The sequence below is a fragment of the Ornithorhynchus anatinus genome, chromosome 15 (genome assembly GCF_004115215.2).
Source record: "Ornithorhynchus anatinus isolate Pmale09 chromosome 15, mOrnAna1.pri.v4, whole genome shotgun sequence".
NCBI lineage: Eukaryota > Metazoa > Chordata > Mammalia > Monotremata > Ornithorhynchidae > Ornithorhynchus > Ornithorhynchus anatinus.
Genome location: NC_041742.1, coordinates 13,167,497 through 13,184,921, shown reverse-complemented (window position 1 = coordinate 13,184,921; position 17,425 = coordinate 13,167,497). Strand labels below are relative to the sequence as shown.

The 17,425-nt window shown below is 48.2% G+C and overlaps 1 protein-coding gene across 7 annotated transcripts in view; it reads left to right on the top strand.

Moving 5' to 3' along the window:
* DMD (dystrophin) overlaps positions 1–17,425 on the top strand; it is a 660,617-nt gene that overhangs the window by 335,733 nt on the left and 307,459 nt on the right. For 6 of the 7 annotated variants that reach the window (XM_039914163.1, XM_039914160.1, XM_039914162.1 and 3 more), the window contains 4 exons: positions 2,629–2,751; positions 5,749–5,886; positions 10,548–10,700; positions 11,703–11,885. In XM_039914163.1, coding sequence (XP_039770097.1) covers positions 2,629–2,751; positions 5,749–5,886; positions 10,548–10,700; positions 11,703–11,885 — 597 coding nt within the window. The remainder of the gene's footprint in view (positions 1–2,628; positions 2,752–5,748; positions 5,887–10,547; positions 10,701–11,702; positions 11,886–17,425) is intronic. The other variant, XM_039914164.1, reaches the window with a different exon arrangement.

Sequence of the window (17,425 nt, the reverse complement as noted above, 5' to 3'; positions counted from 1 at the left end):
ATGGTGTTGTCCAAGGAAAGAAGAAAGGATCATTATTATTATTATTATTCTTGTAGTTGTACTCTCCCAAGTGCTAAGCAGTCAATAAATGATTGAATGAATGAATTCATTAATAATAACAATAATAATAATGTTAATAATTTGTTGAGCGCTTACTATGTGCAAAACACCGCTCTACGCGCTGGTTGTTACTACACTGGCCCTCACACTACAGCTAGGGACTGTGGGTTTGGTACCCTTAGAAGGGACCCAGAGGAGGAAAGTGGATTATCCATTGACAGAGTAATCACATCACTGAGCAGATGACCAAGTGTCACTCTCTCAATCACTCAGATTGAAAAAATGCAGATTTTATTTAGGCCAACTGGCCAACTCTTAGAATTTCAGCCAGTCTGTTCATACTGTTGTTTTTTCTGTCTTTGAGCATCTTCTTGGATCAGGCTGGGTTAAGGCTGGATCTTTTCGGCCTTCTCTGAGGAAACTTTTGAGTCAGAGGTCAGGGAGGCAAGATGGGGTCAGAAGATAGATCTTTGACAAGAACAGAAAATGGCGTGCGTGAAATAGTGCCAAATGAGACCCCCTCTCATAAGAATTATAATAATGATGGAATTTGTTAAGCGCTTACTAGGTGCCAGGCACTGTGATTAAGTGCTGGGTTGGATACGAGCAAATCGAGTTGGGCACGGTCCCTGTCCCATGTGGGGCTCTCACAGTCTCAATCCCCACTTTGGAGCTGAGGAAAATGAGGCACAGAGAAGTGAAGTGACTTGCCCAGGTCACAGAGCAGACAAGTGGCAGAGACAGGATTAGAACCAATGACCGTCTGCCTCCCGGGCCCGTGCTCTATCCATCATGCCATGCTGCTTCTCATGTGGATATCCAGGAGGTTGACGGTTCCTGTCAGATAATTTGGTTATTTTCCACTGTTTGACTTGGACAGATATTTGTCAGTTGATTGTTTCCTTCGGGGGGGGGGGACCTGTTTCTTTTCCAAAAAACCATAATCTTAGCGGGCAAGACTTCATTTGCTGAGGAATCACTTGATCAGTAAGCACTCTCCTTTGAATCAGCCTAAATAATGACCCTGATTAGTGTTCACTTCACACATTTCAGGTGATTGTGATTAATTAAATAACCCAAGATCAGGGTTTTCTCAAGGAATTCATTTTCTCTGAATCTGTTTAATTCTTTGAAGCTTACTCATTTGCGCCCGATTTCTCCATAAATTCCTTTTGAATTTTTGTGGGTCAATGAGATCAGAATAACTTGAAAGAAATTACCCAATTTGAGGTAAAGTTTTGAAATTCCTTAGAGAATAAGGTTTCTTTTAGTATACAAAACAAGCACTCAATAAATAGGATTGATTAATCTTTATTTAAAATGCGATCCACTTCAGCCCCACGGCACTTACGTCTATATCTGTAAATGATTTATTTATATCAGCGTCTGCCTCCTCCGTCGCCAAATCCTGTCGCTACCACCTTCACAACATCACTAAAATCCACCCTTTCCTCTCCCTCCATACAATCGCTCATGCTCTCTCGCCTGGATTTCCGCCTCCTTGCTGATCTCCCGATCTCTCGTCTCTCCCCACCCCAGTCCACACGTCGCGCTGCCGCCCGGATCATTCCTCTACAAAAACGTTGTGGACACTTCACCCCGCTCCTCGGAAAACTCCAGTGGTTGCCCACCCGCCTCCGTGCAGAACAAAAACTCCTCTCCATTGGCTTTAAAGCACTCTATGACCTTGTCTCCTCCTACCTCACCTCATTTCTCTCCTTCAACCCAGCCCTCCCACTTCGCTCCCCTACTGCTAAGCTTCTCACTGTGCCTCGATCTTGCCCGTCTCGCCTCCGGCCCACGTCCTGCCTCCGGCCTGGACCGCCCTCCCTCCTCTAATCCGACAGACAGCCGTTCTCCCCTGCTTCAAAGCCTTATTGAAGGAGCATCTCCTCCGAGAGGCCTTCCCAGGCTAAGCCCCACTTTTCCTCGTCTCCCACATCTCCCACTCCCTTCTGCGTTGCCCTGACTCGCTCCCTTTGCTCTTCCCCCCTCCCAGCCCCAAAAGACTGTTGTACATATCTGTCATTTTCTTTATTTGTAGTGATGTCTCTTGAGTTCCGTGAGCTCATTGCGGGCAGGGAATGTCACTCTCTATTGTTGTATTGTACGTTCCCAAGCACTTACTACAGTGCTCCGCGCACAGTAAATGCTCGATAAATACGACTGAATGAATGATTGAACGAATGAGCGTGAGCTTGGGCTCACTGCGGGAACCTGTCTACCAACTCTGTTGTGTCGTACTCCCCCGAGTGCTTAGACGTGTACTCTGGACAACGTAAGCACTCAATAAATACCACTGACTGATGGATCGAGGAATGAGTGACCGTGCCATCCCGTGTTAGTGGCACGTCCCGCGTGAGTGACGGGCCCTGAGTGATTGGCAGACCTCGAGTGAGTGGCCGAGTGACACTGTTCTGCATTCACATCTCCAAGCTCTCTCACTTATTTCACATCACACGCTTTGTAAACTATCCGATGAAGAAAGGACACATGTTATTAGGGGATGGGCAGACTCTTATTCGGTTTCTGTCTCTGATTTAAATGAGGTTTTTCTTTTCTTTTAAGGTTTCCATTCCTTTGAAGGAATTGGAGCAGTTTAACTCTGACATCCACAAATTGCTCGAACCACTGGAGGCTGAAATCCAGCAGGGGGTGAATCTGAAAGAGGAAGACTTCAATAAAGACATGGTAAAACGGTCGTGCCGGAAGCATGAATGAGCTCTCCGGGTGGCAACGGTTACACGCTTGGGTGGAAATTAGAAACCTCAGCGTTTCTCCCCGGGTTTTCAGATGGGGCCAGTTCCGGGGGGCGGGGGCGGAGTGGGGATTGAGGTGGTAGGAATGTATAGTCTGTCCAGCGAAGTTCCATTTGTTGAAAAACGATGACTTTGGTGATGTTGATCAATCGAAATTCATCTGTCCCGCTGTCGGGCTCAGAAAGCAAAATGGAACAGATGAAAAAAATCCATGTTCTATCACAGAGTCAATTTGAAGTTGAATCAAAAACTCAGCTGTCCAATACACTTGGTAGTCCTGGCCACCAGTATTGGCCCAACATACTAGAAGAGGAACGTTGCAATAAATAGTTGGTTAAAAAAATAATAGTTTAACAATGTCTCATCACAAAGCCACGTTGTAAAAAAAAAAATGAAATGAAATGGTGCAGCTGTCTAAATTCTGAAAATAATAGAATGAGACCAGATGGGCCCGCTACCAGCCTCAGGCCTTTCTCTCTGATCTTCATTTTAAAATGTAGTAATGGCTGGATAGAATGAAGAATTTCACGGCCTCTTTTCACCTGTCTTTACTTCACCCAGCAACCCTTTCGCGTCTCTCAGTTAATCCAGCGTGGTTCCTCATCTCTCCGTCCACAGCTCTCGCTCCTGTGGCTCTCCTCGCTTCCCCGCCAGTCCTTGCCTCACCGAGCGTGCTATAAACATGCTCTGAACCTCACTGTGCCTCATTTACCTCATCTCTAAAATGGAGATTAAGGCTGTGAGCCCCACATGGGTCATGGACTGAGTCCAACCTGATTAGGTCGTATCTCCCCCAGCGCTTTGTGCAGTTCCTGGCACAGAGTAAACACTTAACAAATACCATAAAAAATAAAAATAAAACCCTGCTCCAGGGGTCAGGCTCTCTTTTCAGCAGCTAGAGAGGAACTGAGGAACCTCAGTCTTAGGCTGTGAACAGATAGAAGGGGAGGAGACCGTCGGAGGGACAGTCCGGCCATCCCAGGTGCACCGTCGGGGACTGGCCTTCCGCCAGGGAGTCACGTGTCAGCCTGGACGGTGTGGCCGCTTCCCCTCTGGAGTTGTGAACGCCTAGAGGGATCGGGCTCTTTGCCCGCTCAGGACGTCTGTCGCTTCCATCTCTCACACCGGCCGGGGAGCAGACAGGGGAGAAGGCAGCGGTCAAGATTCACCTCCTCCTAGTCAGCCGTCACCTCCTCCCAGTCAGCCAGCTGGAAAGCAGAGGGGGGAGTACGGCAAGACCTCCGTCCGTTCCGCCTTCGCACCTTACGGGCAAGACATTGGAGTGGAGGGCATCTAGTACCGTTTCTTTGACACCATTTTCTTTTCCTGTGGGAGGCTTCTAATGGAATGGTGATGGGCTGTTTGATCTTCTTAAAACCTTTCCGTTTCCTCTTTTTGAGCGGCTAAACCCAAATCTGTCTGGTATGTGTTCTCTCCAATTCCAGATGGGACTCTTTTGGGATCCTATTTTCTTTTTTCTGATTTACCCGATTGAAGATGTCTAGATATTAGGAGCAAACCTCTTCCCCTGGGTCATTTGTTTAACACTCTTCTGCTCTGTACTGAGATGAGGTCAGTGAAAAAGGAAAATAGCTAGAAAAATAACCTGACCCTCACAGGGTGAAACACTAGCACTTTTTCATGGAATTTATTAAGCGTCTGCTAAGTGCCAGACACTGAACTCAGCACAGGAATAGGTGCAAGCTAATCAGATTGGACACAGGCCTCTTCCTCCGTGGAGCTCACACCCTTAATCTCCATTTTAGAAATGAGCCAAGCGAGGCCCAGAGAAGTGAAGTGACTTCCCTAAAGTCACACAGAGACAAGTGGCAGAGCCGGGATTAGAACCCACGTCCTTCTGACTGCCAGGCCCATACTCTATCCAGTAGGCCGTGCTGCTTCTCAGAAGACCGTGAACTATTGAACTATTAATAAATGAATGATTATAAGTGAAAACTATAGATCGATTAAGGAAATTCCTTTTTGTAACATGAGGCGTTTCACAGACACCTCGACTTAACCAGAGATGACGTACTTTTGTTTTGTTTATCGGAAAGGAAATGAGGAGTGCCTGATGTCTGAACACGTCAGCCCACCAGCATAAAGCTCGTGCTTAGCTAGAAATTTTCAAGTGAAATTACATTTGACATTTCTGTAGGCAACAGTTGAATATCTCCTTGATAGCAGGCCATTTGAAGTTCTAAAAATTGATCAGGGTGCCCTAAGTGATTCTAAACGAAGAACATCCTTCTTCGTTAATGCCAAGGAGAAGGCTGTGAAAATGCAGGTCCTGACCAGAGCTGCGTCCTCGGGTTTGGGCTCCCGTGAGGTTTTTTGGTCTGAGAAACAATTTAAAAATGAACTGAGGCTTAAAACTAAAATCACTTGTAGGGGTTCTGCTTCAGCAGTGAAGGGTATATTGAACTCTGCAACATTTTTGTCTGAAAGCAAAAGAAAAAAATTTTTTTTGCAATATCGGAGAAGCATAGATTTCTTGCAAGCATTTCAGGTGTTTACCATCTTTCCAAAACAAAAGTTCATGTGACTCTGACTGGAATCTAGACCAGTCCTTTGTAAGCAGAAATGTGTTAGTCGCAGAAACAGTTCAGTGCTGTAAGCTATTTAAGTTACGTGGCTTTATTATCAGCGTGAAGCAGTTTTTTGGGATTCTAACAGTTTGAGTTCCCTCATTTGTGTACTGTTAATTGTGGAATCGCACAGAGTTTTTGTTCCACTTGCACACGAAACTCGCACACATGCCAGTGATTTTTATGCACATGAATCGCCACAAACATGGCAGTAATCTCTCATAACACCCTTCAAAAGTATGCAACTGGTTCTGCGGTCCTTTAAAAAAAAAAAAGTCTTATATACATTTCTTGTAAGAACCATTCACTTGTTGAAGATTTTGCATGAAATTTTCCGTCAGAGCGAAGACAATGAGGGAACTGTGAAAGAGTTATTACAACGAGGGGACGCCTTACAGCAAAGCATCCTGGATGAAAGAAAGCGAGAGGAAATAAAGACAAAACAGCAGCTGTTACAGACCAAACATAACGCTCTCAAGGTATAAAAACTAAAGTTACTAAGACGGCTTGCTTCGTCTTGTGTCTGCGTTGTTTTCTCCTCCTCTGTTGGGGAATATTCACTTCAGACAAATAGAATCTGCTTGGAATTTTGCTGGGCAATTTCTATACGATTCAGTTGAATATGGACACTGACTTGAGCTCTCAGATATCTGTGTCTGGCTGACGAATGATCTTTCGTTGTTGGATACCAAGAAAAAGGTTGTGCATCCTTGTCTGCTGGGATTTTTTTTCGGTCTAGAAAATTGAATATTGTGTTAATATTTGACAGACTGATGTTCCATTCATTCATTATTCATTATTTAATTTTAAAAACATCCTTTTCATTATCAAGCTAGGTCATGTTTACTGGCATAATTGCCTCGCTTTTTGGCATCATTTTTGTAACCCCGAAACAGGGAAGGGATTTTTTACAGGGCATTAAATCTGACAATGAGATGAGGAGTGAAAAGACGAAAGGAGAAAAGAAGGAAGAGATAGACAGAAGGGCTCTAGAGACTGCAGCTCTTAACTCCTGTTGACTCTCCCAAGTATTGCATTCAGTAGACGCTCAGTGAATTGCGGTTAACTCCTACCCCAGAGTTCGCTGGTCTCCACGAGTCCATATCTGCCATGTCCCGAAACTACTCCCATCCCTACCCTGGTCCATCCCTCTGTCTCTCCTTGCAAAAATGACTTTTTATTTCCTCCTCGAAATTCGGAGTGGGGCAGGGAGGGGAATTCTGCCGTGGAGGCGGTTATGAGAATGAATCTGGTATTTTTTGGAAATTTTATGCTGGGTTTACTTGACAGATTTCACTTCTCCTCTCATCTAAAATCTAATTTTGTAACATTCTGCCATCCCCTCCTCTGTTTGGAATAAGGGATCGCAGGGAGCCTTATAGGATCTGGACGGGGGGAAGAAGACCTGTCGTGTAGAATCTTGTGCTTGCTTATTTTGGGACTTGAGGTTCATTCAATCCATCAAACAGCCATATTTATTGAGCGCTTACTGTATGCGGAGCACTTTACTGAGCACTTGGGAGAGGACGCTATCACGGAGTCGGTAGACAAGCTCCCTGCCAAAAACGAGCTTTCAGTCTAGAGGGGGAGATGGGCATAACTATAAATGAACAAATTACGGATGTGGACCTAAGTGCTGTGAGTCCGAAGGGTGAATAGTCACTCAACCAATCAATTAGTGATATTTTTAAGTGTTTACTGTGTGCAGAGCCCTAAACTAAGCTCTTACCAACATCTCTAGACTGTCTGGGGAGTGAAATACCCCTGAATTCAAACTGTGGGCAGGGAATGTCATTGTTTATTGCTGAATTGTACTCTCCCAAGTGCTTAGTACAGTACGCAGTAAGCGCTCAGTAAATATAATTAAATGAATGGAGTGCAACTGTAATATTGAACAGCAGTTTTCTCTGCAAACCAAGCACCTCTCTTTGCCCGATTTAGAAACGAATATCGATTTTATATATTTTCCTACCTAGCCACCTTCTGGCAGGAGACTGAAAAAAGATGATCGTTGGGAGACTGGACTGCTTCTTTGTTTTCAAAGCTCACAGCTACCTTGCGGAGGGAGAGTGTCCTGGGTTAACTGTGCGGCCCCATTTTGGCAAAATGCCAAAATCGGGCAGCGATGGGTGACAGAGCCCAGGGGGTTGAATTCTGAGTTCCCTGGGTGAATAGGAGAACACGGTGAACCATGGCGAGTCGGACAGAGCGACCGCACTGCCCAGATCCTTGGTCTCCCACAGTGGTGGGCCCCGCAGATCGGAGGAGAGAAGGCCCGTGGTTCTTCATGGCCCAGGGGCCATCCTGCACGGCCCGGTAGCTGGTCTGTACAACCCGGCAACATCTCTCTATAGCCTGGCCGCCGCTCTGTATAAGCCAGAGACCATCGCTATGGCCCAGTGGCCTCCCTGTATGGCCCGGCAACCACTCTTCACGACCCAGCGGCCACTCTTTACGTCTCGGAGCCCACTTTCTAAGGCCCGGATGCCGCTCTCGGTGGCCGAAGCCACTCTCTGTGGCCCGGAGGCTACTCTCTGTGGCCTGTTGGCTCCTCTGTAGGACCAGGTGGTCACTCTCTATGGCCCGGCAACCACTCTAGATGGCACGGCGGCCGCTCTGTGTGTGTCCAGTGGCCACTCTGAATGACCCAGTGTATGACCCAGCAACTACTCTGAACGTCCCCGGAGCAGCTTTGGTTGACCCAGCAGTCGCTTTGCACAACCCGGCCAGTAAACTGAGCGGAAGGGGAGGCTCCCCACCTCGGAGAGCCCGGAGTGCGGTCGGGGGTCTGAGGGCTACACGGGGGAGTCCTCTGGGTCATGGGGTGAATGAGAGAGTAGGGGAGACATGATGGTGTCAAGTTGGTAGTTTGGGGACTTAGTGCCCACACCAGTGCCATCACTGTGGCGAGGGAGTTTGGAATTTTCTGCATCTTGCAGAAAATGCCGATACTATGCAGCCAAAAGGGAAGGGTAGCTGCAGGGAGCCTGATCCTGTGGAATTTTGTGAGTGTTGCAACACCCAGCTGCTGTGAGAGAGTTTACTAGTTCCTAAAAGAATAGGAAAACCCTAACCCATCTTTTCAGTCCCAGAGTTATGAGGCTGTCCCCAAGGCCATCCCCTGGAAATTATTGAAATCCATCTTGTTTCTAGTATTTGTTAAGCACTTCCTAGGTGTCACACACTTTTCTAACTGCCGGGGTAGGCAGAGGTTAAAAATAATGATGATCTCAAGGAGTTATCCAAATGACTCATTTAGGGCAAAATAAACAATTCTGACTGGAACTTCCCTTGAATAGACCTGAATTTCACAGCAGGGCGAATGTCTACCTAATGGTACCCACCCTCTCCTGGGTTCTAACTTAGTAAGCAGCTTCCCGTTTTAGCCAAGACACACCATTATCCAGACTTTTATTAACAGTGGTCCTAATGATAACAATATTAACGGTTAGGACATTGATTAAGTGCACGCTCTGTGCCAAGCACTGTGTTAAACACTAGGGAAGATGCCAGATAATTGGTTCCGACACAGCCCCTTTCGCGAGTAGTACTCACAGTCAAAGTGGGAGGGAGAACAGCTATTAAATCCTTACTTTATTCATGATAATAATAATAATGTTACTTGTTAAGATACAAGTTAATCAGGTTGGACACGGTCCCTGTCCCATGTGAGGCTCACAGTCTAAATACTTTACAGGTGAGGTAGCTGAGGCTTACAGAAGTTGAGCAACTTTCCCAGGGATACTTAGGAGGCCAGTGCCTAAGACCAGATCAGAAGTCAGGTGCCTTGACTGCCAAGATCCGTGCTGGTTCCGTTAGGCCTCACTGCCTCACCCTGCTTCTTTCCGCAGGCCCTGAGTGGTGAGGGCCCCGTTACACTGGCAGTGTGGGCCAAGAATTCTGGTAAGGAACTCTCAGGAGATTCCTGACCAGCTTAAGGAAATCCAAAAGTCTATTTCCTTATCGAATTGATGAGAAACAGGTATAACCGTTTTTCCTTTTTTACCCGAAGGGAAAGAAGCCATTTTGGATTTGGAGGATTGTTTTAAATTCATAGAGATATAAAACTCATGTTTTCTTCTTTTTTTAAATCTCCATGATGATCCAGCACCCAAATGAACCATTTACCATTTTTTGAACAATAGCTTTCTCCAAAAGATGGAGAGACTGGAATGATTTTTCTGTCCAAATGCAACGGGAAACCACAGGGCTAACCCATCCTTTAACTGGCAGGCACAAGATTCTTAGTTGGCCTTACTTGGAGAACACCAGTGAGCTGGCCGTGCAGCTCACAGAAATATACTAAACACTAAACATTTTGTGAGTACTCGCTACAACCCACTGAGCCGGTATCGAGGATTCTACCGAACTTCTGGGAGTCAAAGAGCGACTTTCAGATCGGGTATCAGGTGATCATTCTTGCAAAGCGTTTATGCATCCAAGAAGGTTTAATCATGCAAAGTGCTTTATACTGAAAAATAAAAGTCACCTGCTGCTTCTGTGGCCATGCAAATCTCTATATATACATATATATGTATATATATACATAAAACAAGTTTTGCACAAGATTGGAAATCAGAGTCACTATCAGGATCAGTTAGTTGGGCCTTGAAGAACCATTTCCTGGAGGGGGAATGGAGGAGTTAGGCGGTTTGCACCGACGTGGCTACGTATTTAGCCTAAGAACTTGTTCATAAGATGGAGGAGATTGAGAGGATGAAAGGCAAGAGCAGAGGTGTTCCGGGGCCACGGCGGAGTTTGGGGGGCGTGTTATAGGAGAGGTGTCTGGACAGAGCCAGAAAGGGGGGATTCGAGAGAGGCACTGAAGAGTCTCGTGGGGAGAGAGCCCACCGCTCCTCCTCCTTAGCATTCCCCAAAACCCACCCTCGCCTCGACTGGGTCTTCTCGCCAGAGACGGATTGGCCCGATATGACCGTCACCTCCTCGGCGTTTTCCCATAACCCACCGACATCCCCGCGATGCATGGCTAGGGGAAGCGTCTGTCCGTGCTTTTCAGTTCTGAGCGAGCACTCTCACTCTGGGGAGATCCCGGCTGTACGCTCGGTAACGTACATCGGCACCAGAAGCGTGTCCCCATTCGCTTTTATTGATCTTGGAATCATGTCTGCACCACGAACAGGATTTGAGGTCTCAGAGAAGAAATAAGGCTCTCGAGATTTCTCCTCAATGGTATCAGTACAAGAGGCAGGCGGATGACCTATTGAAGTGCTTGGATGACATTGAGAGAAAATTGGCCAGCCTCCCTGACCCCCGAGATGAACGGAAGCTAAAGGTAACGCCGCTTCGAGGTGTCGAGTGTCGATTTTGAAGTCGCGTTTCGTTAACTTCGGAGTAGATCGAATACCCCTCCTCTTGAGTCAGGCTCTTCATTTACTCGTTCTGTACTCTGGCAGTCTCTTTGATTCGACACGTCGCCTTGTATTCTGTTTTTATCAATGTTTTAGTGAATTAAATGCTACTCGAGTGACTTAAAGCTTAATGAATGCAGTGTTTGATCTGTGGCCAGTTGCGACGTATTAAGGAAGGCCACGTGTTCTCTAGTCGAGCCTGTAATTGACTCTGTGTATCTTTGTTCCAGATGAACAAATGACTTATCGGTCCATGGGCGGCTGCTTCCCCGTTAGCACATCCATCTCACCGGGGCCTGGCCATCCATCTCTGTCCAATCTCTGTAGATTGATTTCCATGTTGTCGGAAGGTTCTGCCAGTTCTTGTTTGACGCTTTCTTCTTTTGCTTCCATTCTCTGCTGGGTTTCTAAAAACTTGAAGGAGGAATTAGCTCCCTTTTCACACGACCTCTAAGTCTCCCCCAGCCCTCCCCCAAGTCCATTTCGAGTAAACCATTCCAGTCGTCTACCCACAAACCACCCGCGAGGGTTAAGAAAGCAAGAAGAGAATGCGGGACTGGTTTTGGATTGCTCCCGGGCGCACCCTCCGCTTAGAATGTCTCGGCCCAAGCGAATGAGAGGAGACTTGCCACTCGATGTGTTTCCCTTTCCTCTTAGAAGCCAGCCAGAGTGGTGCGTCTCGGTTGGCGATGCTCAGTCCATCGGTCAGTCAACCGATCGATCGTATTTATCCAGGGCTCCGTGTGTGCGGAGCACTGACCTGAGCGCTTGGGAGGGCCCAAATAGAAAAGACACATTCCCCGCCCACCACGATGCCAAAGGCAGAAAGCCTGTCCGGAGCTCGGAAAGAGTATTTGCTGCTGCTCGCGAGGAGGTTGATCCAGTTAGCTAACCGCCCTGGGCCCTGTATTGGTTTTGCTCACCAGGAGATTGACCGCGAATGGCAGCAGAAGAAGGAAGATCTGAAGGCCGTGAACAGGCAAGCCGAGAGCTTGTCTGGGGCCGGGGCCGCACGGGCCGTGGAGCCAACCCGGATCCGGCTCAGCCAGCGCTGGCGGGAAATTGAGAGCAAATTTGCTCAGTTTCGACGACTCAACTATGCACAAATTGTGAGTTGCTATCGGCAAACCCGTGCGTTTGCGACCTCTTCTCTTACTAACCGAGTCCTACTAACCGTGAGAGAGAAGGGCAGGTCCCGGGGCCGCCCTTCCGGAGCCGGCCCTCTCGCCGGCAGCTCGCCCGGACGTGGCCCGGACCAGTGGCCCCGATTCCCACCTTCAGAGCCCGAGGGCCCGAGCCCCGCCCCCACCCCCGACCCGAAGCAGGCCCGGGAGCAGGCAGGGAACGTGCATCTCGATTTGTGTCGCCTCATCGTTTTTCCATGACATTAGAACCGTGAACCTGTCGGCTTGTCACCCATCCGCCTTCTTTGATTTACACGTCCAATCCAGGAAGCGGTGCTGCTCTCTCCCAGTATCATCCCACGCCGATTTTAATTCTCTTTTTTGCGTGCTCAGTAAATAGGTGGCATACGTTGTGGTGGTTGTTGTTGTTCTTCCCCTTGACCGTGATCCTTCTCTTCTTCCAAACTCCGCCGTTGAGCGGGCGGGGGTGGGGATGGTGTTGGGCCCCCGGGAAGTGGTGGTGGATGATCGGTGAGCGAGTAAAACCGAGGGGCCAGCGGTGGATACTGCCGTTGTTTCCCTGGAAACTCTGGGAAGCCGGAAGAGCAGGAACTGCCAGCGTTCACGAGCACGAGGATGCACGGGATGCGTCGACGCCGTTATTTGCCGTGAGGTAAACCCGCGGACGCTGGCTTGGGCTCTCTCCCCTACTTGACTTTTAGGTTTCAGGGGAAGACACGGAGAAGACGTCACCACCGAGCCTTCGACCGAAACAACCCACCCTGTCGATCCCTATAAAACCGTAAAACGAGCCTTTCTCGTGGCTACAGATAAGTAGGTGCCCGCGTGTTGCGGAAAGCTTAATTGTCCTGTCGGTTGCAGGTGAGTGGACCGCAGAACTGGGAACAGATCCAGAGGAAAGAGTGAAAGCAGTGTGACCTAGTGGAAAGGGCCCAGGCCCGGGAGTCAGAGGAGCCGGGTTCTGATCCCGGCTCCGCCCCTCGTCTGCTGGGTGACCTTGGGCAAATCACTTTGCTTCTCTGGGCCTCATTTAATCTCATCTGTTAAATGGGGACCAAAGCTGCGAGCCCTCTGTGGGCCAGAGATTGGGTCCGACCCAATTATCCCGGATCTATCCCAGCGCTTAGTAAAATGCCTGGCACATAGCAAGCTCTTCGCAGATATCATCTCTGAAACGTGCTCTTCCTGTCCTGCTTTCAGATCCAGGCGTGAGCCCCTAAATCGCCCCCGATGCACCCAATCCACCCTGTGGGCAACGTTCAGAACAGAACTAGGCCAAAGGAGAGTCTGATGATGGTATTTAAGAATGATGGTATTCGTTAGGCGCGTACTTAACGAATCAGTCAAGCACCGTAGTAAGGACTGGGGCGGCTGCGGGATGTTTGGGTCGGGCCCATTCTCTGTCCCACAGAGGGCTCACAGCTTTAATCCCCTTTTAACAAATGAGATAACCGAGGCCCGGAGAAGTGACGTGATTTGTCCAGGGTCACACAGCGGACGGGGGCGGGGCCGGGATTAGGACCCAGGTCCTCCGACTCCCAGGCCCGAGCGGCATCCACTTGGCCGGGCCGCTTCTGTGCCCATCTCATCCAAGAAGGCTTCCCTGACTTAGCCCTCGTTACCTCTTCTCCCTCTCCCTTCTGGGTCACCTTAGGAGTTGGATTTTTCTCCCTTGTTCAAACCTCCCTCAGCTCCACTGCACTTATGTACATATCCCTAATTTATTTATTTCTATTAATGTCTCTCTCCCCCTCTAGACTTTAAGCTCACTGTGGGCAGGGAGCACATCTACCGACTCTGTTATGTTGCTATATCACACTCTCCCAAGTGCTTAATACAATGCTTTAAACACAGTAAACGCTCAATAAATATGATCGATGAGGTAGGGGGAAGCAAAGGTATCGAATCCCCATTTTGCAGATGAGGCAATTGAGACTCAGAGAGGTGAATTAATAATGTTGGTATTTGTTAAGCGCTTACTATGTGCAGAGCGCTGTTCTAAGCGCTGGGGTAAACACAGGGGAATCAGGTTGTCCCACGTGGGGCTCACAGTCTTAATCCCCATTTTACAGAGGAGGGAACTGAGGCACAGAGAAGTTAAATGACTTGCCCACAGTCACACAGCCGACGAGTGGCAGAGCTGGGATTCGAACTCATGAGCCCTGACTCCAAAGCCCGTGCTCTTTCCACTGCGCCATGCTGCTTCTCCCAACGGTCACGCAGCAGGCATATATGGCGAAGTTGAGATTAGAACCCAGGTCTTCTGACTCCCAGGCCCCTGCTCTGTTGTTTAAGGCGCGCTGCTTCTCTCCGTTTGAAGGTGAAGCACACGCACGTTACGTAACTCTCGCCTTGTCTGGTCCTTGTTCCCTACGGTCCCGGTTTCACTGGGGTTTTCTCCTCCCCCTCCATGACCCCACACTTGCCTGGAGTCATTCATTCATTCAGTTGTATTTATTAAGTGCTCATTGGGTGCGGAGGACTGTACTAAGCGCTTGGGAAAGTACAATAGGGCAATAAAGCGTCACGGTCCCTCCCTGCAGTGAGATCACAGTCTGTGGGGGGCGGGCGTGGAGACAGACATCAGTGCAAATCAACTGTCGTGAATATGCATAAATAAAATTGCACATATGGAGTCCTGCCCGACCTCGGAGAGACCATGCTTGAGGTTCCCACTGGTGTACTGTGGGGTGAAGACAGTGTCCGACCCGATTATCTGATGTCTACCCTGGCGCTTAGTAGACTACTTGTCAAGTTGTCAACACGCAACAGATAGAAAATGAGAATTTCTATTAGAGATCTGTTAGAGAAGCAGCGTGGCTTAGTGGAAAGAGCACGGGCTTGGGAGTCAGAGGTCGAGGGTTCTGATCCAGACTCCGCCACTTGTCTGCTGTGTGGCCTTGGGCAAGTCACTCAACTTCTCGGTGCCTCAGTTACCTCATCTGTAAAAACGGGGATTAAAAAATGTGAGCCCCCACATGGGACAATCTGACTACCCTGTATCTCCCCCAGCGCTTAGAACGGTGCTCTGCACATAGCGCCTAACAAATACCATAGTTATTATTAAATACTATTTTTATTTGGTAGGAGCGTGATTGTCACCTCATGTAGAGATAGTCTAAGGTACCTATAGGTCAGTAGGTTTGCCCAGTCGACCATTCAGTCGATGTTATTTATTGAGCGCTTACCATGTGCGGAGAACTAGGAGAATACAGTACATCAGAGTGGGTAAACGCATTCCCTTCCCCCGGGGAGCTTCCGTCTAGAAGAGGAGACAGACAAGAAAATAAATCGGGGATACGTGCGTAATTGCTGAGGGACCGAGGAGGGGTGAATATCAAGTTCTTCCTGGGGACAGGTCCTAGTGGGCTAAAGAGAGAGAGCTCTGAGGAAGGAGTGTTTGTGAAAACGACAGGAAGAGTGTGGTTTAGTGGATAGAGCACGAGCCTGGGAGTCAGAAGGACCTGGGTTCAAATCCAGAGTCTGCCACGTATCTGCCGGGTGACCCCGGGCAAGTCATTTCACTTCTCTGGGCCGCAGTTACCTCATCCGTTGAATGGGCCTTAAGACCGGGACCCCCACGTGGATGTGGACTGTGTCCAACCTGATCAGCTTGTATCTACCCCGTTGTTCTGTACAGTGCCCGGCACGTAGTAAGCGCCGAAACAAACAAAAAAAAAAAGCAAGAGAATTTGTGCTCTCCCCCACGTATTCTGGCACCTGAACTAGCACCTCGCAGATCTTTTTTATGGTATTTGGTAAGTTCTTACTATGTTTCAAACGCTCTTCTAAACACTGGGGTAGATACAAGTCAATTAGGTTGGTCACAGTCCCCGTCCTGCGTGGGGCTCACTGGAAATCGGAAATTGATGTTTTCATCCATCTTGCCGCCGATAGTTTGTTGAGGGCGCATCTCCTCCTGGAGGCCTTCCCAGACAGAGCCCCCTTTTCCTCTTCTCCCGCTCCCCTCTACCTCCCCCTGACTTGCTCTTTTAATTCTTTCCTGCTCCCGCCCCCACAGCACCTGTGTACATATCTGTAATTCATTTATTTGTATCGACCTCCGTCTCCCCTCCTCTAGACTGTAAGCTCGTTGTGGGCAGAGAATGTGTCTTTTTATTGTTGTATCGTACTCTCCCAAGCGCTTAGTACAGTGCTCTGCACGGAGTAAAGCGCTCAATGAATAGGATTAAATGAATGAATGTCTTCAATCGATTGTATTGACCGAGCGCTTCCTGTCTGCTCAGTTCTGGGGAGAGTACGCTATAACAGAGTCGGTAGGCACGTTTCCTGTCCGTAACCTTCTCGGTCTCTCTGTTTGGATTTTGTTCCTATAAATTGAGGATGTTCTATGCCAACCTTCCCTTGGTTTATGAAGTCTTAAAGAAAGAGCTAGACGATGAATCAGTATGGATGCAGCACTGTGACAGTGTTAATGATACAAAAGGGTACGTAATGATATAAGGCAGGAAAGGAATACTAATGCACGGAGACTGATTATCGCAAGATTAGGCCGGATTTGTACACATCGAATGTAGGAGGATCTAATTATTCAGGGCAGAGTGAATACAATTCAAATGAAAAGAGTTAATTTCACTAAGAGTACATTACTTATACATACAGAAGAGAAAACAAGCACACTGTATTGTCAGTTGGGTTCTTTATTTAAAACGCTTTTAACATACTCGAATTGACCTCAATTGCAAATCGTGCAGGGGAGCCATTGTCTCCTTCTCCTTTAAAGGTCTTCTCGTCTGTCAGTGTCTATGAAGTTGCGTGGTTGACTTTTGTTTTTATCTCAAGACGATCACAGTGGATTCCTCCACGGAATGCTTATGTGTCTTTCTGAGTTAAAAAAATTGGTGGTGTGTGTCAAGCATCTGATAATGATGGTATTTGTTAAGCGCTCACTATGCGCCGAGCACTGTTCTAAGTGCTGGGTGAGATAGAAGGTGATCGGGTTGTCCCACGTGGGGCTCACAGTCTCAAACCCTCTTTTACAGATGAGGTAACTGAGGCACACAGAAGCTAAGTGACTAGCCCAAGGTCAGACAACAGATAAGTGGTGAAGGCGGGATTAGAACCCATTACTTCTGATTCCCAAGCCTCTTTTCTTGCCACTAGGCCATGCTGCTTCATGCCAGGAACTGTACTGTACTAAGTTGGGGTGGATACAAGCAAATAGGGTTGGATCCAATCCCTGTCCCTCGTGGGCCTCACAGCCTTATTCCCCATTTTACAGATGAGGGGACTGAAGCCCAGAAAAGTTTAGTGACTTGTCTGAGGTCACACAGCGCACCCGTAGCAGATCCGGAATTAGAACCCAGGTCCTTCTGACTCCAGGCCCATGCACTATCCACTAAGCCACGCTGCTTCTCTATATGAGAAGGAAGGACGTTCAGGTGGCCAGAAGCAGGATATGGGCCAGAGGTCGGCGGTGAGATAAATGAGATGGTGAGCAGGCCGGCCCTAGAGGAGCAAAGTTTGTGGGCTGGGCTGTAGGC